This window comes from Leptonotus elevatus, chromosome 11 (genome assembly GCF_054856555.1).
Source record: "Leptonotus elevatus isolate MCC_2025b chromosome 11, RoL_Lele_1.0, whole genome shotgun sequence".
Lineage (NCBI taxonomy): Eukaryota > Metazoa > Chordata > Actinopteri > Syngnathiformes > Syngnathidae > Leptonotus > Leptonotus elevatus.
The window spans coordinates 7,779,348-7,804,056 of record NC_141249.1 but is presented as its reverse complement, the minus strand read 5'-3'; the positions used below and the strand labels follow the sequence as shown (position 1 = coordinate 7,804,056).

Sequence of the window (24,709 nt, the reverse complement as noted above, 5' to 3'; positions counted from 1 at the left end):
AAAGAAACACAGTTACAGTTGCATGGATGCCTTTGCATTGTCCTTAAAAACAAACAAAGAGAGGTGTCTGTGCCAATATGTACTAGTTAGCCCCAAGGACAATACAAGTAGCCCACATGTCTGTTATAGAAATAGCTCACCAGTGATGCTAAGAAGAATTGTGCTCATGTTTATTGATTGATTGAGTTCAATTTAACTTGGTACACGTTTCATAATGTACCGCATATTCAATATTTTATTAAATATAAAATAGATTGTGTTCAATGGAGGGAAAAATGCTATTATTGCACTAACCACTTTTTTTTGTGTCCACACAGTTTAAGAGGATGCTAAACCGAGAGCTGACTCAACTGTCAGAGACCAGTCGTTCAGGGAATCAGGTGTCAGAGTTCATCGCCAACACCTTCCTCGGTGAGTTTTCACACAAAGCACAAACTACAAAATAACCAGGAACAATAATGTGACAGTACAGTATAGGTTTTATTTAAACCCCTTTACATACTACTATTTTAGCAGTCTGCCTGTTTTTTTTTTTCTTTTTCTCTTGACGTAAAGCTCCGCTCCTCCACTTTTAGAACCCGTTGGAATAACGTTGCTAGCGCAAAAGGTTCTGGAGATACAGAGATTTAAAAAAACATGCGTCATAGAGGCCGATAGGTTCGTATTTTGAGGGATAAACACTGATTTAAAAAAAAATATTGGGATTTGAATCCATGTTAAAGAGTATAAATGTTGTGGTTCAATACAAATAATGTACAGTACTGTGCATAAGTCCCCACTAGCTTTGTTTTTATAAACATTTTGGGTGGAAGGTTATCTCCGATTGCCCATCCGCAGCGGCCAACTGCACATCATCCGCAAGTGGAGATCTTCTGGCAGTTCATTTTAAATGGATTTTGCACGCACCAATCTCCTGCATCTACATGCCATCAAAGACCGCATGACTCTCTGTGTGCTGAATTGAAAATAAATGACTGGAGCCGCTTCGATTGGCTGGGAGTTGCCTGCGTTCCCTCTCACACAATGGCGCACATTTACCTGCCCTAGTTTAAACGCACACCTGTCTGCCTCGTTTGCATAGAGATGCTGTAAGCTCAGCTATAAAGATTTCAACTGAAATTGCCACTATAAAAACAATCTCACCAACAGTAGCATTTTTCTCCCTTTGCACAGTGGGAAAACTACATAGTGTGTGTTTTTTGTTTTTTGTGTTTTTTTTTTGCATGCTTCAAACTGCTGCGGAAGAGTGGATCTATTTTATGCGTTTGAGCATTAAAATAAGTTCATAATAAATTGTTCTGTACTTTGGTTTATTTTAAAGTCAGATATTAACCAAAATGGAATGGCAGCCTCCCAGTAGCAGTGACGAACAATTGTAACCCCCCCCCCCCCCCCCAACATCATTTAAGTTGGCCATACCTGATCTAGATAAAAAAAAAACTGTCCACCCCCAGACCCAAAATGTCACCTCTCGTGTGTTTGTCCTCCTCTATGAAATAGGAGGCAGCTTGCTAACTAACTAACAAACACAATGCTCAATGAATTGTTCTCACTTTTATTAGCAGTTAAGCTTTGGACATTACAGTGTGGTTATGTACTGTCATTGTGACATTACTAACAGCAAATCTTTTAGTGGCTTAAGACTTTTGCACAATCCTAGACCACAGTATCGCCAATAATTATTTGGGGAGGTTTTCGGTCAGTATTGGCCACCCTCTTGTGGCTGTCTTACAATCCGGAAGTAGACGTTTGAAATTAGAAGAATAGAAAATTGCCATTATTAAGGAATAATGCTCAATTTTGAATAAGACTTTCTTTAAAGTTAACTGTCATTGGGGGTTTTTTTTGGAGGGGGGCGATTTTATGTATAAAAAATAATACTAGTATTGGTACTTGGTATTGGTATCGGTGACTAATCGAAAGTTGATGTACTGGTAGCGGTCTGAAAAAAGTGGTATCGAACATCGCAAGTTTTTTATATTGTTTCCATAAAGAAAAAAGTTTGGGGTTTTTTCAATAAAAAATCAAAATATATCAATGATGTCTGAGGTGTAAAATGAGTATTGTGTTCATGAATGTGGGCATTAAGATTATTCTTCAATTGTGTCCATGTGCTGTGTCTAAAGGGAGGAAATTGTCTCGCTATTTTATTAAATTGACTTAAATAGAGGCAAATGTCATCATTTTTAAATGCAAGGCTAGAAGAAGAAATTCAATATTAGCACAGAGATTTTTTTCTAGATGAGAGATGGGAGGAGAGAATTGCTCCTTATGCAGATGGCACGAGAATTTTTCCTCCCCTTAAAAAGAAGGCGGCGCGGTGACAGACAGCATTCCCAAACACATTGTGTGGCGTTGTCATAGCAACAGGGTGCAATATTATTAGAGGGCATGTTGCATCAATATAAAAATCAGTCTACATCAGCCGTGCCCGCCGGGAGGATGGCGGCTGAGCCCAATAAGGAAGTGGCTGTCCTTCACGCGGTGTTTTGAGATGGGTGCCTCGATGTCCAGCCTGGCTGCGCTCGGAGATGACCACCATGGTTTCTGCTGTGAGAAAAAGACGGCACTGTGAGGGAGGTGAGCGGGGCCACACTGCGCCTTGTGTGATGCCAGCACTTTGACGTGTGTGTTTTGGGGCTCAGATTTGGATGTCGGATGTAAAAGATGTCCTTTAGAAATACTGCGGAGCTTATGTGGATGTAATCTAAAGACTGTTGTTCCATCTTCCGACTCCAAACTGGCACATGGAATATTTTGCTGCATGTAAAAAAACAAACAAACTGATGAGTCACTTTGAACATGCGCGTACCTCTGTGCCAACACGTCCTGATGTGACACGTTCTTTTTATTATTAGTATTACTATGTACATTGTAGATTATACCCTATTTACTCATTGCATTTGTATTTATACAATACTGTATATTATAAACACCATTTTCTTTTCTATTTGTGTTACATGTGGTCTTGTTCTGAGCTTTTCATTCATTAATATACTCTAGGCGTTTTCTTGTTGAGGTTTAGGGCTGGGATGTTTTGGTCCTGAGCAAATCCCAGTGGAGAAACACATTGCTATTTAATAATACTGTGTGACCCACATTTGAGGTGTGGTGTCAGTAAGAGTATTTGAGGGGAATGTGTGTGTCATGCAGTCTGGGCAAGAAGTGTAAGTCATAAAATGTTTTAAATATTTCAACAATTCACTATTTACTGTACATTGTTTTTCAAAATTGAAAATAAATGAAAAAATATGTGGTGAAACAGGCCCATACATACAAATATCAATTTGTGAATCCTGGATGATAGCCAGTGTACCTGAATGCCACCTGAGGACACGTGTTGCTTTTTCGTACTTTCAAAAGCAGCTCAAACTACTCCGTATCACACATACAATATGTCGATTTTGTGGTTACGGTTCTAAAATGGATTATGTTCTCATTGCAGAGAAACAACATGATGTGGAGATCCTGTCTCCGCCGCCTAAGGAGAAGGAGAAGAAGAAGAAGAGGCCCATGTCACAGATCAGCGGTGTGAAAAAGGTCACACAGAGCCCCAGCCTTGCGTCCACCTGCATACCTCGTTTTGGAGTCAACACCCCACAAGAGAACCTGCTGGCCAACGTGCGTCTACAAACACACACAGAAAGACAGCATGCGTTACAAGTGTCATGTTTCGCTTCCTCAGGAGATTGAGGACCTTAACCGGTGGGGTCTGGATGTATTCAAGATAGCAGAACACTCCGGAAACCGCCCTTTGACGGTCATCATGTTCTCCATCTTCCAGGTAGGAACATCTCCTAACCCAGGGGTCTGCAACCTCTCTACCCCCTCTTTTGTGGCTCCCTGTGGATCTGTAAAAATAAAAAATAAAGTCTTTTTTTTTACAAATTTATTTGTATTTTTTAGACAAAATATTCTTCAAATGAATTAATGATTTAAATTTGTAAGAAAAATGTCAGAGTCCACATTTTTTAATGTGAGAAAAAGATACATACAATGTCAGGGGAAAAAAAGTTCAAAAAGTAACATAAAATGTCCAAAAACAAAAGAAAGACAGAAAATTACCATAAAATATTTTTGGAATTGCCAATAAAGTCAGAAAATGTTTGGTTTTTTTAAAGGCAGAAAAGACAACTACGATAAAATGTCCAAAAACAAAATAAAAAATCCCGATAATTACCATAAAATGTACATAAAATTGCCACAAAAAAGTCCAAAAATGTATTGAAAAGAAAGCATTTAAAAAGTAACTATAAAATGTTCAAAAACAAAAGAAGAAATCCAGATAATTCAATAAAATGTCCACAGAATTGCCAAAAATGTCATAAATGTGCTGGCAAAAAAAGCAGCAAAAAATGTCAAAAGAATTGTCCAAAAAGGAAGAACAGAGGCAGAAAATGCCTTTAATATGGCCATAAATTTGCCAAAAATGTCAGAAATTTAGCAGAAAGGCAGTAAAGTCTAAAAATGCATGGAAAATTACACAATGAAAAAAGTCCAAAAACTAAAGACGAAAGGTAGAAGAAAATTCATATCAAAGTACTGATGCTGCATATTTTTGTGTCGTTTGTGGTGCAGCTCTCATTAGCTCTTGGGCACTCAGTACATTACACTAACACACTTTTTCCTTATCATAATCTTCAAATGTTTTGCGGCTCCAGACACACTATTGTTATTTTTGGTCATTTATTTGGCCTTAAATGGCTCTTTTGACAGGAAAGGTTGCTGACCCATATCCTAACCAAATACACAAAAAAGAAGGGAACAAAAAGTTGAATCTACAGAGAAAATGAAGAGTTACAGTGAACCCTCGTTTATCGCAGATATGGGATATGTTGCAGAGTGAAGATTTGGGATTTAGAGACATCATATTTAAGACATACATTAAATATATTCATACACACGTTTCAAAGTATTCCTTAGTGTAGTAATTCTCAACAAGTGTACCACAGCATGTTAGTGTGCCAGAGTCTAAGCTGTGGAAAATTCTTCCAATTTCACTAAAGTAGCACAAATACTATTTATTTCTTAAAAATAATGTATCTTTATTCGTCAATGTCTGCTAATGACGCAAACTGACAGGCGGAATGCTTTCCCGCTAGATAGCAGCAGAAGCCACATGATTAATCTGAGTAACTTGCTATCCACTTTTGTCGCATTTTTGCTTGGTGATGGGGCGTGAGATTTTTCCAAATAAAAAATGTGGGCCTTGGCTCAAAGGTTGGGAAAAACTGTTCTCATTCTCCCACTAAATACAGCATTTACAGTTGTTGCTACATAAACCTTCAAAAATGCTTTTTTAACATACATGGACAGTAACGCATACAAATGAAGGATACAACATCATTAACTCATTCACTCGCAGCCATTTTCACTGAAGCAACCCAGTTCGCTCCCGGCTGTTTTACTGGATTTTGCAAGGCCCACAGAATATTGTGTTCTGTTGCTATAAAACCATGGAACCTAACAAAAGAAAGATTAGAGTCTCTTCTTTCATCAGAAAAAAAGTATATTTGTATCCGTTTCTGTTGTGCTGCAATTCAAATTAGAATATAGCTAAGTTTCATCATTATTTACAAACCTGTTGAAAACACTGGAGAAAAGAGCTTGTTGCAACATGGCCCTGGCTGATTTCTTATTCTCTGCTGCCCCCTGCTGGCGATATTCTGTAATATCTACCATTGCTTTAAGCGACTTGTTCAGGTGAGAAGCTGCATCAAAGCCTTCTGTATTCTCTAGCATAAAAAACAAACAAACATAAAAACATATAAATACGTCTTTGGGAGTGAAGAAAAAAAGTATTTAAAAAAACATTTATACGTTTTGGGGTTTGAATGTGTTAACAGATATAGTCTCCCCCCTGCTCTGCGGGAATAACAACTCTCACTACATTTTAATAGGGGACCGTCTCTGTCTTTTTTTCTTGCTCTGTGTTAAGCCGCATTTACATCCAGTAAACCTCAATACTACCCGGCATCTTCAACTTGTCAATAATAGTCAACATGACCTCTCTCTTTGTTTCCTGCCAGGAGCGAGATCTTCTAAAAACATTTAGGATCCCCATTAAAACCTTCATCACCTTCTTGGTGACCTTAGAGGACCATTACCGTGCTGATGTAGCTTATCACAACAACATCCACGCAGCTGATGTTGTGCAGTCCACACACGTGCTTCTGTCTACGCCCGCTCTAGAGGTGAACCCTTCAATGATTTGGAGTCAAATTTGACAAATACTTGCGAGTATGCCCTTTCAAATACCACGTTTGTTTCTTTACAGGCTGTATTCACAGATTTAGAGATCATGGCTGTTTTGTTTGCCAGTGCCATTCACGACGTTGACCACCCGGGCGTCACGAACCAGTTCCTAATAAACACAAGTAGGTCTTCTTTTAATCATTATGAAAACATTTTCTTAATATTCTGTTTGAGAGTCAGTCACTTTCTTTAGTGAGTTTCCCTGTCACATATTTGAAGCAGCTTCCACCTTTTTTCCGTCACAGGTTCCGAGTTAGCATTAATGTACAATGATGCCTCAGTGCTCGAGAACCATCACCTTGCTGTGGGCTTCAAACTGCTCCAAGGGGACAACTGTGACATCTTCCAGAACCTCAGCAAGAAACAACGAGATTCCCTCCGCAAGATGGTGATCGACATGGTGAGACTTTGTGCTTTCCCTTATTATTATTTTTAGCAGTTTAGGACATAACCTGTGAGTAACCTGCTAAATCTGCACTCTAAAAACAATTGGGTCAAAAATAACCCAACTATGGGTCAAAAATGGACCAATCCTCTACTTGGGTCAATTCGACCCAACTTTGAGTCAAGAAATGGGTCTTTTGACTACAACAAATAAACATTGGTCAGATCCTTTACTTGGGTCAAAAATTGGGTCATTTTGTATAAAACAACCCAGAAAGTTGGGTCAAAGTGACCCATAAAGTGGATCGGTCCTTTTTTTTTTTAATCCATAATTGGGTTACTCTTAACTGTTATACCCTATTGACTCATTGCATTTGTATTTATACAATACTGTATATTATAAACACCATTTGCTTAACTGTTTTTTAGAGTGAATTGATTTGATATATTGAACATATAAGCACACAACAGAGACATAACCAGGAAAAATGGAATGAAAGGCTCATCAAGAGTAGCAAAAAGTTTAAAATGTATCTAATCTTATTACTTTTACTCATCTCTAGTATGTTATTCAGTCATCCTCCTTTACAGTCCTTAGAATGAGATCATTTAATGATTATGAAAAACAAATCCAGAACCTCTGACTGACAGCCAGATGCTCCAAAATGCATCATCCGGCATATTTCACATAGCCGATGAAGAAAATATACTACAATTCCTTTTCCTACTGCGAATGTAATGTATCACCACTGATGTTGTGATTAGGTGCTAGCCACAGATATGTCCAAACATATGAACTTCTTGGCGGACATGAAAACAATGGTGGAGACCAAGAAAGTGACCAGCTTGGGAGTTCTGCTGCTTGACAACTATTCAGATCGAATCCAGGTTAGAGCGCCCTCTGTTGACAAAATGCAGAATGTTTGCAATTGTTACTGTCAAGTCCATTCTTTGTCAGTGCTAATGGTTTAGAGTGGGGCTAGAAAAAGTGACCCTGTTTTTCTCCTCCAGGTTCTTCAGAACATGGTTCATTGTGCCGACCTGAGCAACCCAACCAAGCCCCTCGAGCTTTACCGCAAGTGGACGGACCGCATCATGGTGGAATTCTTCACACAGGGTGACAGGGAACGGGATAAGGGCATGGAGATCAGTCCCATGTGTGACAAACACAATGCCTCCATTGAAAAGAGCCAGGTAACACCCACTCATACATGCGTTGAACTTGGGAGTCAATCTAGCTGACCAGTGTTTTGTTTTTTATTATGTTTTTTATTATATTATATATTTTATTTGCTGACAGACTTTTTCCTCCCAAAAATGAGCTTTGGGGAAAAAAATCTTCAAATGTTGCATGTGTGTCCTTCATTCACCACCAAAACATGTTTGGTTGTTGATTTTATTTATTTATGTATTTTAGGTATTTGCTACAACATAACAATTTACACAATTTAATCCACTATAAGAGCTGTATGGCCAATTCACTACACTGCCTTGCACTGTATGATGTAGTTTCTAACACAGTTGTGTCTTGAGATAAGTGACTTAAGAGTTGTTGTTGTTTTTTTCAGATACAAGCCGTTTTACTTTGACTTGCGCAGACTTGAGACAGTTGAGTTGAGGAGCACTGTTTTGGTGGCCATTCACACACTTTAAAATAAACTGCACTGCATCTCCACTGTGTTTCCAAACTGTTTAATGCCACACTCAGTTGAATCTTACTGTTGACTAAACATAGAGAATTACACTTTAAAACAGCCAAACTAGTGCTTGAAGAAAGGCCCTGCTAGCGTAATGCTAACGCTAATTAGCATGCAGGGACAACATTGAACACAAATGGTTCAGCAGGATGTCGGCAGAATTAAAACATTATTCAGTGATGCACTCTATCATGAGCTCAGAGGGAAATTGACACATTATGAATCTCACTTCAACTGTAGGCAACGGCATCCGATACGAGCAGGAAGTAGAAATTGCCATTACATTTTAATTCTATTTAATTGTCATATCTGTGTTTTTTTATAAAGTCCAATTATATGGAGTGCTCATGGACGGATGGCATTTATGTTCATTTCAATGGGTAATTATTATTTGAGATACCATGTTTTGAGTAAGAGCATGGCCTGAAATCTCAAACGAAATGCAAATATCCCCCCTATTTGTCAAATTAAAAGCTCGCTGGTACAGCTTTAACATTGGATCTCATTATTGTTGTCGATATTGCTGACATTGTTCGTGTCTTTCTTCTGTAGGTGGGCTTCATCGACTACATCGTTCACCCTCTGTGGGAGACGTGGGCGGACTTGGTGCACCCCGACGCTCAGGACATCCTGGACACCCTGGAGGACAACAGGGAGTGGTACCAGAGCATGATCCCACGCAGCCCCTCACCTTCGAGTCCTGACGAGTCGCACGCTGAGCTCCGATCGGGAGCGAGTCTGGGAGGACCGAACCTGTCGACGGGGATAAGCGGGGACAAGTTCCAGTTTGAACTGACACTGGAGGAAGAAGAAGAGGATGAGGAGCTGGAGTCTGACCTCGAGAGTCCACTCGAGGATGACCCCCAGTTGGAGGCGGAGCGGCACCAGGACTCGTCCTCCCCCTCGACGTCCCCGGACCCGCGCAGCAGGTATCGCCCTCCTTCGCCTCCTCTGTCACGGCCCACCAATCTGACGTTGCAGAGCTCCCACCCTCACAGGACGATCACCTCACAGAGTCCAGAGGGACGGAACGGTGAGGAGGAGGACAGCGCCCCCTGCCTGCATGATGGCACATAACAACCAGCACAACCTGCCCTGATCAAAAGACAGACAGGAGGCAGGGCGGGCCCTTACCTACCAATAAAGTCTGTAAAATCACCACAGTCCTTTTACACTGGAGACAGACTCTCTGTAGACAGAGGGATGATCCCCCTCTTTTTAGTTTCATATTTATATCGTCCTCTCTTTGGGTGCCTCCTTAAATCTTTATTGTTTCCCATCCTGCTTTGGGAGCATCACTTGGATTGGGACGATTGACTGTCTCCCAGGACAATAGGTAAAAGAAATGTCTTCCTTGAGAGCTGCATTGGTATGACAGGGTCTTGGAAATTATTTTGCACCATTTTAAAACAATTCATCATCTTATCTTGTTGAAATGATATGTAATTGCATTTTTTGTTTGAGGTGATGTGATATTTGAACTGTTGAGGAGCAGCGAGAGAACTGATGGACCTAAACCTCAGGGTATGAAGAGAAACACAAGTGGAATGTAGCATGGATGTTGTGCAACCCCAAAGTCATTCCCGCTTCCAATTTACCTCAAAGCTACACATGACTGGGACTTGTCAACCAGTTGAGAAACCCTTTAAATTGGGCACCGAGAGAAATCAAATATATATACGTATATATATTAGGGCTGCGCGATAAAGTTGTCGAATATTGCGATATCAATTTCATTGCAATATTAAACATATACCGAAAGAAATGCCTTTTTATTATCTAATGAAAGAAATGCCTTTTTCATGAGGCAAACTCAGCTGGCTCGACGTGTTCTTAGATGATTGTCATAATTTATTTATCTCTCTATTTTTTTAATTATTATTATAATTTTTTCAAGTTATTTTGTGTTATGTATTGCTCTCTAATTGGATGGCAATGTGCATTGTAGTTGCATCTCACCGGTCAGAGTCAGATCGAATCCATGTGAAACTTATTGACAATATTTTCGTGCAGCCCTAATATATACATATACAGCTTTTAACTGTATACATATATTCATACTGTATTTATACAGTATAGTATATATATATATATGGAGACCATCTTGTAGCACCTGAGATTAAGCACTGAAGAAGACACCACCTGTAGTCTGAACTTTATCTCTTTTTTTTCTTCTTTTTTTTTTAAAACTGAGATTAATTTATATGGTGCCCTTTTTTCACATGTTAGGACTTTTAACAATTCTACATTGTCCATTCGCTGGCCGTGTCTTTATGTGGTTCAAAAGCATTTAGTTTTTATGTTGATCAGGGTGCCTCCAGTCCGCAGTAGCACTTTACCATTTCTGTCGCTGAGCTCTTTGAATGTGTTACGAAGGGCTTCACCCTCTGTAGGCCTGCACGTCCGAAATGCAGTACAAGTTGCCTGAAGGCAGGCATGAAAATAAAAATACTTGATTGATTGATTTGGTATTTCGCAAACTAGATGGAACATCTACGGAAAAGGATTAGGGCCAGTGAAGTGGGGGGGGGGGGGGGGGGGGGGGTTTGGCAGGATTCTCACTTTATTGTTAGAATTCTGACAATAAAGTGAGAATTCTGACTTTGTGACGTAGAGCTTTGAATTGTGGGTGGAAGTCCGAAAGTCCAAATTCTGAGAAAAGGGTGAGCATTATCACTTTAAAGTCAGAATTCTGAGAATGAAGTCAGAATCCTGCCTACCTTTTTTTTCCCATTTCACTTCATCTTGTGTGTCATCCTGCATAGGAACAATCATATAACCCACATACGCTGTATTCCAACTGATGTTGGCAATGAGGTCATGTTGTTGTTTTGCTCTCGTCAGCTGATTGCATGAGAAGACCAAAAAAAAAAAAGGCTGCATTTTCATGTTTTTCCACCTTGTTGGCCTGCCATTCATCATTTCAAACTGGTGCAAATAAACAGTCCAAAATATTTTGTCAGTGACTCACAACGTTCACTAACATGAATACTTATGTTTGTTTGTTTTTAAACAAAACTGAAATGCAATAACGAACACATATTTGAAAATTTGTATTGGAAAATACAAATACAATGTACTTTTTCATAACTTATCTTCTTTCTTTTTTTTGCAACTTTAGAAACAAATGAATAAAACTGCTCATTATGAATATAAAACCAATGTATATCATAAACTATAACAAAGTTTGTGATTCACTATCATTGTGTCACTGGCAAAACATTTGGCAACATTAACATTTGTCTTTCATCCTCTCAAGTGGACTTTTGTTGTCGTTGTTGCCATCAATACTCACGGCGTAGTGTTTATTCCCGCCTTCACATCATAACCACAGTGCCTGGTTCTCGATTCACCTCGACTGTTTCATAATTTTCATAATTTAATCGTTTTAGTCAGCAGCACTGCACATGAACAAATCAAGTCACCTTCATGTTAAAGGGACCTTGCTGACTGCTGATCCTATTGTGAGCTTGATTATTGAGAAGTAGAAGCCCATCGCTTGATTTCATTTTACATAAAAAAAAAAAAGGCCGGACCAAATTTCATACAACAAATGAATGTGCTTGTTACAGTTCTTCGTTCTCCGCCCAGCCCACTGGTAGCCTACGCTTTTACATTGTCTGTAATAACAGTCAAAACACACCTGCTCGCCTTCAATGCTACATTTTTACACTCAAGGTTTTAAATGAATGATTGTATTGAAGTCATTGACTTTATGGTGATAGTTTTTACCAATGATAACTATATTTAAAACCGACGATTCGTCTTAGAAGCAGTGCTCCGCCTTTCTAATCTGATAGCCGAGACTTGCGAATGTGTAGTTTGACGCCTTTTTGTCTTTTGTGTACTAAATGTGTGTCCATTCTGTAGATGAATGTTTAAAGCCAACAGAGGTGGGGGGGTGGGGGGGGGGGGCAAGAAGTTAACCAGCACTACGCATTTTATTGCACTTCCTAGTCAGGCAGTGGTAGGAAACACTCGTTTCAAAGTATTTCATGGAACACAGTATGCGTTATTGATCAGCCTTTTTATTGATCATGTGACTTAGGACGTTGGCAGTGGATGTTAAAGGACCAATGTGCGGTTTTTGACACGCTGAAAACAATATGAACCGTGGGATGTTTTAAACAATCACTTTTAATAGTCGTGGATTGAATTGAGTCAGACGGAAAGTTGGTGAGTTAAACTCAGCATTGTGGTTCTTTACATATAAACACTAGTGCCAAAAAGTATTAAATGTGTACATGGGTGTTATTGCTCACTTCTTGTGTTGAGCTTATGTTGCCATCATGTTAGTAATGTTGCTCAGCCTCTTTGTCGTGCTAACTTCTTTAATGCTATTTATTCTTCATTCTTGTCTGTTGGGGGAAAAGTACTTCAAAACAATTTGGCAGGGTGGGGGCAGAACATGTAATTGTTTGTTTAATCATATGTTGAGCCTCAAGATCAAATCTACAAGTATCGATTTGTGTACAATTGATCTGCTACTTGACATTTTCGTCAAAGAAAAATGTGTCCTGTTAAACCAAATGATTTTCTGGACGTTAGCATATTTTGAGGGAAAATGCCAATAAATTATTTGGAAATTGATGTCACGGTCTTTTTCATGATTATCATTATTTTACGCAATGTGTTAGTAGGACTCCAATGTAAATGTGACAATTAATATATGTCAAGTTAATTGAGACGTTTTCAGCAGAAGCCTCTGTCAAGTCGGACCGGTGCGCCGTTGCAGGCTGGAGGCTTCAGGCCCTGCAATGATAAACAGTCACATCGCAGCATGCCTTTAGTGCATGCCTTTAGCAAATTAGTGATAAACCGATCGATATGTCTTTTCCAGGGACGATACAGAGTAGTAGCAGTAATCAAGGAGGCTGATAACCGATATTTGGATCTGATATTTAATTGCAGTAAAATAGAAAATCTTAGTGTACATTTTTTTTTTACAAAAAAACGTAACTTTGTTGAAATGTCGTTGAGCATTTTGTTAAAAGGTTGTTGTTTTTTTGTTAACCATATAGAGAATAGACAATTATGTTTACAATTTTTAACAAAATCATAACTGAAATGTTAAAATGTCTCTTATTTTGGTTTTTTACATCTCTTATAAAGTAACATTTTAAATAAAAACATAAATGAAAAGTTCCCTGAAGTTAAACCTGTTTTAAATTGATCTGACGAATTTGGGGTTTTCATCAGGATTAGTAAAATGTTTCCAAAGATGCTCTCAGACAGTGGAAAAATTGTTTGAACATGTTCAAAATTTCTTTTCAACAAGAAAAACTTTGTGACAAGTAAAAACAGTCTGTTATCATCTTTGCAACATTTTGTGAACCCTGACAACAACCCAATATTGACTAAGTTTGCAAGTATTCACCACTCAGTGACATTGCAGCTTTATCGGCCTTCTGACTTAAAAAAATAATAATAGAAAAACAGAAGCCGATATTCGTCAAAATGCGAAATATCGGCACTGCTAATGGGTCTATCCCTAGTCCAAATCAATCAGTGTCCATTTCATCAGGTAATCATTGAAAATCAAATACAAGAAACATTTTAAAATATATTTAAAAACCTTACTAGCAACAAAAATAATATCTCACCTTGTAAAGTTGGCAAACCAAATGGAAGAGTGAGGACATGGCCTTGTCTTCATACTCCTCTGTGAACTCCTGCCAAACAGTTCATCTTTAGTCTGAGACATCACTTCTTTACTTATTAACTTTTGAGCCCAAAAGATCATTTTCTTGGTAATGAATCTCCAAATAATAACTATTTATGTAAAATCATGTGGCGTTGTCAGATGTTGAACTTACCCATTGAAAATATTGCCTGTAAACAATTCTGATCACCTGGTTTTGACTTTTCCTTGCTGAGACAATTCCAAGCGTGCGTTTGAGACTCTTACCCCATTCAAGGTGACCCAGGGGACGTGCGTGTGCGGAGGGCTTAGTGCTCTCGTCATGACCGCGTTGGCGTGTGTCAGTCTACGGCCCAGACCTCCCTTGACACAAGAGTTGACGCTGGCCCAGGAGATGGAGGGGTTGTGCATCTGAAGACACTACAACAACAACAACAACAACGCACACGTACCACGCAAAAGAAGGCTAAAAAATAGGATTAGCCTATAGGTCATTCAATTCACTCCTGTTTAAATTCCCCATTGAGGAGTTCTCAAAGTGATCAGGTGAAAGAGCATTTCAATAACTTGGCACCAACTTGTAAATCTTAATAAGTAGCTATACCTAATTGTATTTATTTATTTTAATTTTTTTTAACTCATTCACTGCCATAAATTCATTTAACTATTTCTATTAGTTTAAAAAAAAATCCACTTTTGTTAACAGGAGAATGAAAAACCCCTAATTTAAAAATATATTTTCTTTTTTTTTTAAATATTTTCTTTTTAATTTTTTTAAATAAAAATTAACTAGTGAAGTCATGCAATTAACTACAATTAAAACATTTTATTGCATGACGCCCCTAATTTTTATAATATTTTTTACTTTTATCTTTAAAAAAAAAAATATATATATATATATTATTAAAAATTAGGGGCGTCAGGCGATTATTATTTTTTTAATCATAATTACTCACATGACTTCACCATTTAACTCACGATTAATCACAAATTTTATATCTGTTCTAAATGTACAATATTTTTGACGTCTATAGCCATCAATGGCAGTGAACGAGTTAATCTCTCCAAGAAAATGCTCACCGGCTGGGCTGCACTGAGAACATCTGCAGCGGATTCCATGCAGTAGATCGTCTGAAAAGCTGTGGGGCCGGTCAAATGGAGGATGCAGGCCTGAGGGGAGGAGCAATTCATAACTAGTGTTAAAGGGCATTTGATTCGACGTGCAGTGGGCAAATGGCATGTACATTTAGCATTAAATTTAGAATTAGTAACATTATTCATATAACTTATTTTTAACTATTTTATTTTAATTTTTCTATTTTTCTATAACTTTTATTAGTTAAATAACGTTCATTCTAATTAAATCGATTATACAATTGAAGTAAAAAAGAAGAAAAAAGAAGCTAAATTAGAATTAATCCTTTCTGTTTTTATTTTTTATTTTATTTTATTGTCTATCTTCTCTTGGAACGACTGCCCCACTAAAGGGTTAAAGCACGTCTATATAACCTCAATCATGTTCCCACGGCACTCTGGCTCCCCATTCTGGCAGGCGAATGTAGTGTTGCCTGACACCAGCTCCTGCAAGGAAATAAGGTATTGAAAAGATTGGAATGATTTCCTTGTTTCTAATATTAACACTAGGAAGTGCTAGCAAATAATGGGCGCACCTTCGCATTGCCATACGGCACCAGTGTGACCTTCATAATTTCCTGCAGCATGGACCAGGTGGGGAAGAGCTGCTGAGTGATGAAAACCCTGCAGGCTGGACACAGACTCTCGTAGTAAAGAGTGACAGACACCGGCGGAACTGCCTCCTTTGGACGTATGGCGCTTAGTTCCATACACTGCTTCTGTACCTACAGAAGGAGAAGAACACAAACATGAACTCATTCACTGCCATTGACGGCTATAGACGTCAAAAATTCATTTGAACTATTTCTATTAGTTTAACTTTTTTTTTTTTCACTTTTGTTAACAAGAGTATGAAAACCTAGAACAAAATGATTGTACATTTAGAACAGATATAACATTTTTGATTAATCGTGAGTTAACTATTGAGGAAATGCAATTAATTACAATTTTTTTTAATTATTGCCTGATGCCCCTAATTTTTAATAAATTAATCGCCTGACACCTCAAATTTTTAATAATCTTTTATCAACAATAAAAAATAAAAAGAAATAAAGGTGTTTGTTTTTCTATGTCTAAGTTTTCATACTACATAGTGGGGGGGGGGGGGGGGGTGAGTTAAACTAATAGAAATAGTTCAAATGAATTTTTTACGTTTATAGCCGTCAATGGCAGTGAATGAGTTAAATAGTTATAAGAATATCCATCCCTCCATTTTCTACAGCGCTTGACCTAATTATGGTCACGGGTATGAATTTGACCTGATCAGGGGTCCGGGATGTTTAGACCAACTAAGCCAAAGCCACTAATGAACAACTTGGAGTTTTCAATTAACATGAAATGTTTTTAGATGTGGTAGGAAACTGGATTAGCGTGGTCAAAATCCACAGAAGTTTGTGGAGAACTTCATGAGAAGGCCCAAGCCAACATTCGAACCTCAGAACTGTCAGACGATCATATGCCACCGTAACCACTCGACTAGACAAAACAGACAAAAACTGTCTCAAAAAGTCCAAACATTCTGTTTAAAATCTAATTGATCCCTTTATGAAATTAAGCCAAAACAGTCCATCCGGTCACATGCATAAGCATCGGCCTTTAATGCCTGAAGGATGACTCTCATTTTACAACTCACACCAACTCTATTCAGCTCAATCGGACTTCAATTCAAATCAAAGATACTGTTTTCATTGAACTTGCAACTATTGCAATGTGTAAACCAGGGATGGGAAACTGGTGGCCCGAGACCGCACTGAATGGTTTCTTGATTTAAAAAAATAAATATATTAATAATATTTTTGGGGGGATGGGAAATTACAACCAAGTTTCTTCTACTTCAGTGGACCCCTGCGTACGTGGCACCTGCAACTTAAGTTAATAAAAAATTCAATATTTTTTTGTGGGTGAAAATTGGAGGCTTATCAGCGTTTTTGTTGTTATTGTTTTTTAAGAAGAAGAAGAGGAGGAGGAATTTATGGGGTTTGCAAAAAACAAAACAAAAATCCAATGGACATCAATGGCCCTCATTTTATGTGAATTTTCGCTATGTGTTCTACTGTATAGTTTTCAATGAAGAAAAAAGAAGAAGAAAACAATCTAAACTACGAATGTATTGGCTGTAGTTTATAGCCATTGACCACTAGATGGCAGACACGGGTTAGCTCCATTTACACTGGGTACATATACTGCCCTATAATACAATGCAAGTCGGCCTAATATTTCGTTGCGGATTTGGACAACCATGCTACTTGAATATATAAAAATTCCCAGTGAGCTGTTTTTTGTGGGGGCATGCTCAGCAGTGTTGTGCCGTCCATGAAGGGTAATGAAGGGCATGAGAGCCCTTTGTACTGGAAAAGTAAAACCACAGTATGTGTTTATTTTTCGATCAAATCGTTAGTTGTTGAAGGCTGGATCCATGCACTAAGAAGTGTATATATTGAGAAAAATGAAATTACAAATAATAATAATAATAATAATAATAATAATAATAATAATAATAATAATAATAATGCATGTATTTTGTCCATATTTAAAATGACGTTTTTGTCACACATCTGATTAGGATGCGTGTGGTCCTGTATGGCCCCTTGGAGTGCTGATGAAAAATTGTTGCCCCCTTCTAGAACATTGTTTTTTAAAGACCTGTCACTAAGAGTACAGTGCACCTGAAAACAACAGTAACAAATTTGACTTTAATTACTTCCCACCACTGCAACTCAGTATCTTAATAATAAATAATCACTGTATTTACCCCCACCCCCCTTAAAACATTTTTTTTAAATGCTCCGACAGTGTCAATGAATGTGTGTATTCTAACTTAATGTTACAACCTTTCTTGCACTCACCTTGCATTCAACAGCAATCTGCAGGGAGCGACACCACTGCGATGGAGGATATCGACAAGACGGTTTAGGATGAGACGCAGCTGAGATCCAAACATGGCAGAGGAGGACGACCACAAGAGCTGCAACAAGAGCCGTGAGCTTCATGTCTGCTGGATGGGGAAAAGAAAAAACGACGGAAGAAAGGAAGGAAAGGCGCAGGCTGCAAGCATAGGGAGCGGGGACAGACCCAAACTATCTGCTCAGTCCAGTCCAGGGCCGGCCCTAAGTGATTTGGCGCCCTAGGCGAAAATGCAGATTGTTGACCGCCCCCACCAACCCCCTGCCCCCGCGTCGCAAAATAAATAAATAAATAAATTTCAATAGCACACCACACAATAAATACCAAATTTCACAGACAACTACAAATAAAAAAAACATTAAAAAGTATGCCTTTACTATATATTTATTTACATTAAACCAGTACACAATTCTTACCTTACATAATTTAACGTGGTTACATGAAACAATTATTTATGCAAATCTATTTGCAGGTATCTGGACTGGACTGACTACTTTATTTTAAAGGCAGCAAATTTCAAGCGAGCTAAGAAGCTAACGATATTTTCATGTGTATTTTTTATAGATAATGATGATTGACTGACATACAAACCTCTACCCTGGGCCCATTTTTCCTTCTCCTCTTTTCACCGCTTTATTAATGCAGCACCTGAGAGCTTGGACCTTTTCATTGTAAATGCTTTTGGGGGGAAATATTTGTCAACTGTGGGCATGTGAAGCCCTTCGAGGCTGTTTTGTGATCAAAGGGTATATAAATAAAGTTGACTTTATTTATTTTTATTTTTATTTTTTTTACCCTGCAATTTGGCGCCCCTTAGCCTCCGCTAGACGGCGCCCTAGGCGACCGAATAGTTCGCCTATGCCTCGGGCCAGTTGCTCACCACAATCAGTCGACTACAGTCAGGTGCGAAAGACTGATGATAAATTCATGGTCCCTGGTAAACTCAAATTACGGTGAAGAGCGAAGCAAAACAAAAACAACCAAACAAAAAACAATTTTTAAATTAGTTGGAGTGTGGAGATGAGGCAGAAGAACTTGATTAGAGACATACACAATGCTTCTACTAGTATTTCAACTACTACAATTATTATTTCTATTATATTATGTTCTTGGTTCCATGATCCATTCATTGTGACTGGAACAAATGATGAATTCACGGACCATCATTCACTCTACAGCCTGGTCAAATAATAATAATAATAATAATACTACTACTACTACTACTACTACTACTACTACTACTACTAATAATAATAATAATAATAATAATAATAATAATAATAATAATAATAATAATAATAATAATAATAATAATGGGCCAATATGGAGATTAGCAGGCTGATTAGAGGGAGAATTAGCACTCATGAGTGCAGATTCAACAAATAATCTTACTAGTTTTTAAATAATTTGGTGGCCACTAGAGGCCGCGCGAGCTGCTGCTTTTTGTGCCGTTGCTTGCTCAGCATGAGCAAAAGTCAACGGATGAATGGAATCCTCACGAGGGCCGTCGTTCCATATTTAATAGTAATAATAATAATCTTATGTCTCGCACTTAAATGCACGCCTAATTAACCTCACCTTGTGGCGTGCCCTAAAACATCAGCATTTCTGTAACAATGTTAAACATGTTTTAAAAGTTCTCATTTATTGATTAGCACTCCACATTATTGTACTCGAAAAACATACTGTAACATAAATTAATAAAAAAAATTGCGCGTCTTGACCACTGGGGGACAATATAATAATTTTACTTTAGGTTAAGAAAAACAACAACAACAGCGTTTCATTTTCTTAGTTTAATGTATAATTTCCCAGTACACCTCAACTGGAAGTGGTAAATATAATGTTTAAAGCTGCAATATGGAACTTTCCGCCCCAAAATAACTTTACAATAAGCTTTTTATTTGACCATTTATGAGTGAAATGCCTTCTAATTATTAGATTAACGATTTATCAGTTCACAATGGGTCCTCCTGCAAGCCTCTGGCCAATAGTTTTAAGACTGGATTCGGGTTAGAATTTCCCGCGCCCTGTCTGCGGATGTGACGTAATTTGCGTGGTGTGTATGTGAAGAACAGTATGTGCAGTTTAATTTTTCGTCAGCAGGTGGCAGTAGCGATTCAAAATGGAATATTCTACGTTCAGTAGCTTTAAACAAGCACTTGGCCTCATTTTTGTTCACTGCTTATTCTGAAGTTCACTGCCACCATCTAGCTTTCAAGGCAAAAAATGGGCAGAGTGACTGTTTTTATGTATCTAAAAAAAAAAAAACCCTCACACATATGTTAAGGTATTAAGGTATTATTTATGATTATTTATTAAGTATTATAAGGTATACTGTAAGGTATTGTATACACTAGTGGACAGCACTGTATACACTTACTAAATCGCAGTGACTTGCGGTCAGGATAGCAAAGGTAGGTACTCCAGGCTGAAATGAAAGTTGAAACCGTTTGACTTTTTCTATTTATTTTAATTATTTATTTCATTTCAAAAAGCCTACACTGGCTATAGGTTTAAAATTGACAACATTAGGTGATTTTCATACCTCAATTAAAAATGACTCATTACTTCATCTGGCCTGCAGGCCAAAATGCTGCAAAAATGATCCTCCTGAAGGCACACTTTTCCCAGCCCTGTCCGCGAAGCGATGTGTGTTCGCGCATGCGTAGTCAGTTTCCCAGTAGAAAAGTCCTTTACGCAAATAGATCGCTACGCAGCCTTTTTACGTCGCTGTATTATGTCTATGCGAACGTACGTTCGCACAGTGCATTCGTGAATTCAAAACACACTTAGTGCACTGCAAAGCGGTAAGATGATGCCACTCTGGAGAATATAAAACTATTTTCACGCCTTTCTTTTGAGGAAAACGTCAGCTTTTGAAGGATGGGAGACCAATGCCTTAGCTACCAGATCTTCAGCAAAGTAAGGGACAAATAATTATTCATACTTTTCACAAAGAATGGTGCAAAAGGAAAGATTGACTTTGATTAACTGGCTGTTTCACTTTACATGGTGTTGATATTGTGAGGAATTAGGCAGTTTTACAGGAAGATATTTACTTTATGACATTCTTTCCGGGCGTCCAGGCGGGTTTGAAATGGTCCGTTTTTCGTTGTGCGGCAAATGGGAGGCAGTGTCGACTGCATCGTTTACTGTGGCTGGCAGACTGCACGTCACTGCTAAATAGTGTACTTTGTACATTTTCAACACTGTTTCTGACCACGATTGTAGTTACCAATTATGTAAAACTGCTTTTTGTAGTGTATTGGCCACCTTGGTCAAAATATTAGGGAACAAAATGAATAGTAGGTTGAAGTGCAGCTCTGCAAACTAAACTTCTAATAAAATAAACTTGAGCATAAATTGTTTGTAACACTTCATCATTGATGGTCTGAAAGAATTTAGTTAATTCAACCAGTTATCACTCTGGTATTTTGCCCGAAATGGGACAAAAGATTATTGAAAAATGATGTGACGATATATGCACTATTCTTTATACATCTTGACTTTATTTGGTAGTTAAAGTGCATACATGGACAAAAGGAAATCTGTAAGAAGGCAAGGAAGGACAGGAGTTTTACACCAACTAAAACATTTTAAACCAACGCATTTTTTCAGGAGACTGACTTCTAAAAAAAAGACAAGCTACCGCGATACAACGCACAGTGTCATTGCATAATTGAAATAGTAAACAAACATTTAACTGAACATATATTTCTTCACAGCAATTGACTATTAAGTGCAGCTAGATGATTTGGATCAACGCAGAGGGACAAATTTCTACGGTCACAACAGCAACAAGCCAAGGTCACAAGAATAGTACGCACTTTGTTGCGTGTACTACAGAAACAAGAAGAGGTATTTGATCATACGCACAGCTCAAACGGAAACAAAATCGTCCCAAATATAAAGTCACAGGGTATTTTTCTTGCCAAATAATTCTCCTGATTTGTCTTTTTTTCTATAAGCGAAGTGCGCATAACGAACATAACGAAGCTACTAGGGGTGTGAATTGCCTAGTGCCTGGCGATTCGATTCACATCACGATTTATAGGTCACGATTCCATTTGATTCCGATTAATCCCAATGTGAATCTATAAATTGATTATTGCGGGGAATTTTTTTTTCAAATTTAGAAAATACTAATCAGTTAACTTGTACATGTACACTGTAAGATTTGTATGAAAATGTATTTATTTATCTGAAAATTCAGGCTTATAAGTGAGCCACTGCATTTAACAAACAGGTCTCAGTCTGTTTCATGTTTGAACAGCACTGAAATCAAATATTAAGGCTTAATGTTCCATTAATATAACATTCTTCCATGCTTAATGTGTGAATCCTAACCCTAAGTAAGACGTTTTGTTGAATGTTCTCATAAAAAATTCATTTTTAAAAATCGATTCGGCCGCATATTGAATCGATTCGAGAATATCGCAATATATTGCCGAATCGATTTTTTCTAACACCCCTAGAAGCTACCAACTAACCGTCATTTGACTGGCGGAGATTAGAGTGGTGACAGTCTCTGCGTAGCTGTACACCTTAAAGCTTGCAATTCAACCCCCTCCAAAAATCCATTTTTATTTAAACATTTTTTACTGTCTTGCTTTTGTTTGTGTGTGCCTTTATTGGGAGCGCTGTTGATGTTGTACTCGATTTGGCCACTTAGGGGCAATGTGGTTCCACGCGGTCTGATACACTGTTAAGTTGTAGCCACATTAGAGAGTAGAAGGAAACAGTCACAATCAAGTTATTCCAATAAAAGTTTTTTTTTTGTACGGTGGAGCCGTTCTTTTGTGTGATAAAAGTGCCGCGAGTAGCTCGCTAATTAAAGTAGATCATTACGATTCCATGCACATCTATAAATTGAAGCAAAAATAATTTTGAACCAAAAATCGCCCATAATCGAAAATCGATTCTGAATCGAATCGCAGACCCCCCCCCAAAAAAATAAAAAAATAAAAAAAATAATCGGAATCGAATTGAATCGTAAGACATTCAAAGATTCCCCCCCTCCTTCCAACCTCATGCTAACCCTGAAAAAAATCTCAACTATTCTCTGACTTGTGATGTAATTGTCTTCACAGTGGTGTTGAATTAATCAGATTCCTTAGACTTCTCCCACTACTGATGATCACTATCAACTTGACCATAACATTTTTATCAACCACACCACAAACTAGTAGTACCTTGCACAATATGTCAAATCAGTCAAAACCCAATTTGAAGGCCTGAGTATTGTTTTTTTTCAACCTGTAAGAAAATCAGAGGTATTTCAAAGAACATTTCAATGGCTACCCTTTTTTAAATTAAGTTTTCTCATGCATATGGCGAGTCCACTGAACTTTCACTGGCGAGTGTAATCGCTACTAGAAGGAAAAGTGACCATTTTAGCATTGAACGATTTCTTTCTTTCCGTCACACAGTAATGAAACACAACACGAACAGAGAGACCCCACAAATACAAAGTTGTCTACATAGAATAATAAAATCCCGTCATGAACATGGTTAAGATGCCGCACACAAACAGTGTTTGTGAGTCCGCTCACTCAACGCGTTTAGCACCATCACAAATCGGCTCGCTCCATCATCGACGATAACGTGGCATGATCGCGTGAACACGGTCATCATCATTTACATCAATTGAGATGCATTAGTGCAAATTCTGTGCTTCCCATTTTAGAGCCGCTGTGCAAGTCCTGTGATGTGCGTACGCATTTCCTTTCATCAAGCACCCGCTGTCGCCTGTTTAGGTTTATGATCATGTGTAGAACAGAAACAAGAATATAAGCACTCAACATATGTATTCACACAACATCCTGTTGATCAGGGGTTTTCAAACTGAGGGCAGGGGACTTACGGGGACTCTGGGATCATTTTAAAAAGTGCGTAATACCTGCATATAGGGGCAGCCAATAAAACAAACAATAATATTACTCCTCCCTAATTAAAAGCTCTCATATTCTTGTGACATATCACAAAATTCTTACACCCCTGCATAAATACAGGCTGGCTCGTTTTATTTTCAGGATTATAACAGTAATTCTTATGGCAGGAGTCACCAACATCGAACCCATGGGCACCACAAACACTGGCCTGTTTTAGATCACCAATAATGAGACATTAGAATTTCATAGGAATGTTGTCAAAGTGATCATTTCAAAACGCTTTTTAAATGCTAAATGAAAATGAATCCGATAGATAGGTAGATAGATAGATAGATTGATCAATCCATCTAAGAGTATTTGATAGCGACAGCACCAGTTAAGACCATCACACTGTTTCACATGGACTAGGCTGAGCCATCCAGGCCAAGATAGTATAAGAGTAGAAACCATTTTGAATACATTAGACCTTCTTCCGCATCTATCTAGCAGAAAATGCTCCACAGATGTTTACTCGATCTTTCTGGCATCCAGTAAATAGTTCAAATGAGAGTATGCAGTCTCTTGGTTGTTATTAGTATAGATTACATTATTCCGTCACGCAAATATCAATAATTTTTAATAACATATTGTTTAAATAAATGTAATTTGTTATTTCATGAGCCTTTCAAACTGGTAGCATCTATAAGATCCCCTCTCCGTTTCAAAAAAGTTTGGTGACCCCTGTTACAGGTACACAGGGTAGTTGTGCGAGAATTATAAGGGTGTCCTAGGAAAAAAATGTCTCCCCTCGGTCGCAACAC

At 38.1% G+C, this 24,709-nt stretch overlaps 2 protein-coding genes and 1 long non-coding RNA gene across 9 annotated transcripts in view; 2 read left to right on the top strand and 1 right to left on the bottom strand.

Moving 5' to 3' along the window:
• Window positions 1-12,926, top strand: part of pde4cb (phosphodiesterase 4C, cAMP-specific b) — an 88,091-nt gene extending 75,165 nt beyond the window's left edge. For 6 of the 7 annotated variants that reach the window (XM_086088243.1, XM_086088239.1, XM_086088247.1 and 3 more), the window contains 9 exons: window positions 318-411; window positions 3,446-3,621; window positions 3,686-3,784; window positions 6,030-6,194; window positions 6,278-6,377; window positions 6,501-6,655; window positions 7,405-7,527; window positions 7,651-7,833; window positions 8,889-12,926. In XM_086088243.1, the coding sequence (XP_085944369.1) occupies window positions 318-411; window positions 3,446-3,621; window positions 3,686-3,784; window positions 6,030-6,194; window positions 6,278-6,377; window positions 6,501-6,655; window positions 7,405-7,527; window positions 7,651-7,833; window positions 8,889-9,413 (1,620 nt within the window). In that variant the 3' untranslated portion in view covers window positions 9,414-12,926. The remainder of the gene's footprint in view (window positions 1-317; window positions 412-3,445; window positions 3,622-3,685; window positions 3,785-6,029; window positions 6,195-6,277; window positions 6,378-6,500; window positions 6,656-7,404; window positions 7,528-7,650; window positions 7,834-8,888) is intronic. The other variant, XM_086088240.1, reaches the window with a different exon arrangement.
• On the bottom strand, window positions 12,454-18,251 carry LOC147165695 (gamma-interferon-inducible lysosomal thiol reductase-like). Its single transcript, XM_086088248.1, has 7 exons — window positions 17,958-18,251; window positions 15,648-15,836; window positions 15,487-15,558; window positions 15,058-15,147; window positions 14,245-14,397; window positions 13,940-14,008; window positions 12,454-13,088 (listed from the first exon to the last, which is right to left on the bottom strand). Exons 1-7 carry the CDS (start codon window positions 18,099-18,101, stop codon window positions 13,029-13,031), a joined length of 777 nt encoding a protein of 258 aa, XP_085944374.1. The 5' UTR covers window positions 18,102-18,251; the 3' UTR covers window positions 12,454-13,028.
• Window positions 18,252-20,806: 2,555 nt separating this feature from the next.
• LOC147165692 (uncharacterized) overlaps window positions 20,807-24,709 on the top strand; it is a 31,917-nt gene continuing 28,014 nt past the window's right edge. Inside the window, exon 1 of the long non-coding RNA XR_015096564.1 lies at window positions 20,807-20,940. This is a non-coding gene — a long non-coding RNA (uncharacterized LOC147165692). The remainder of the gene's footprint in view (window positions 20,941-24,709) is intronic.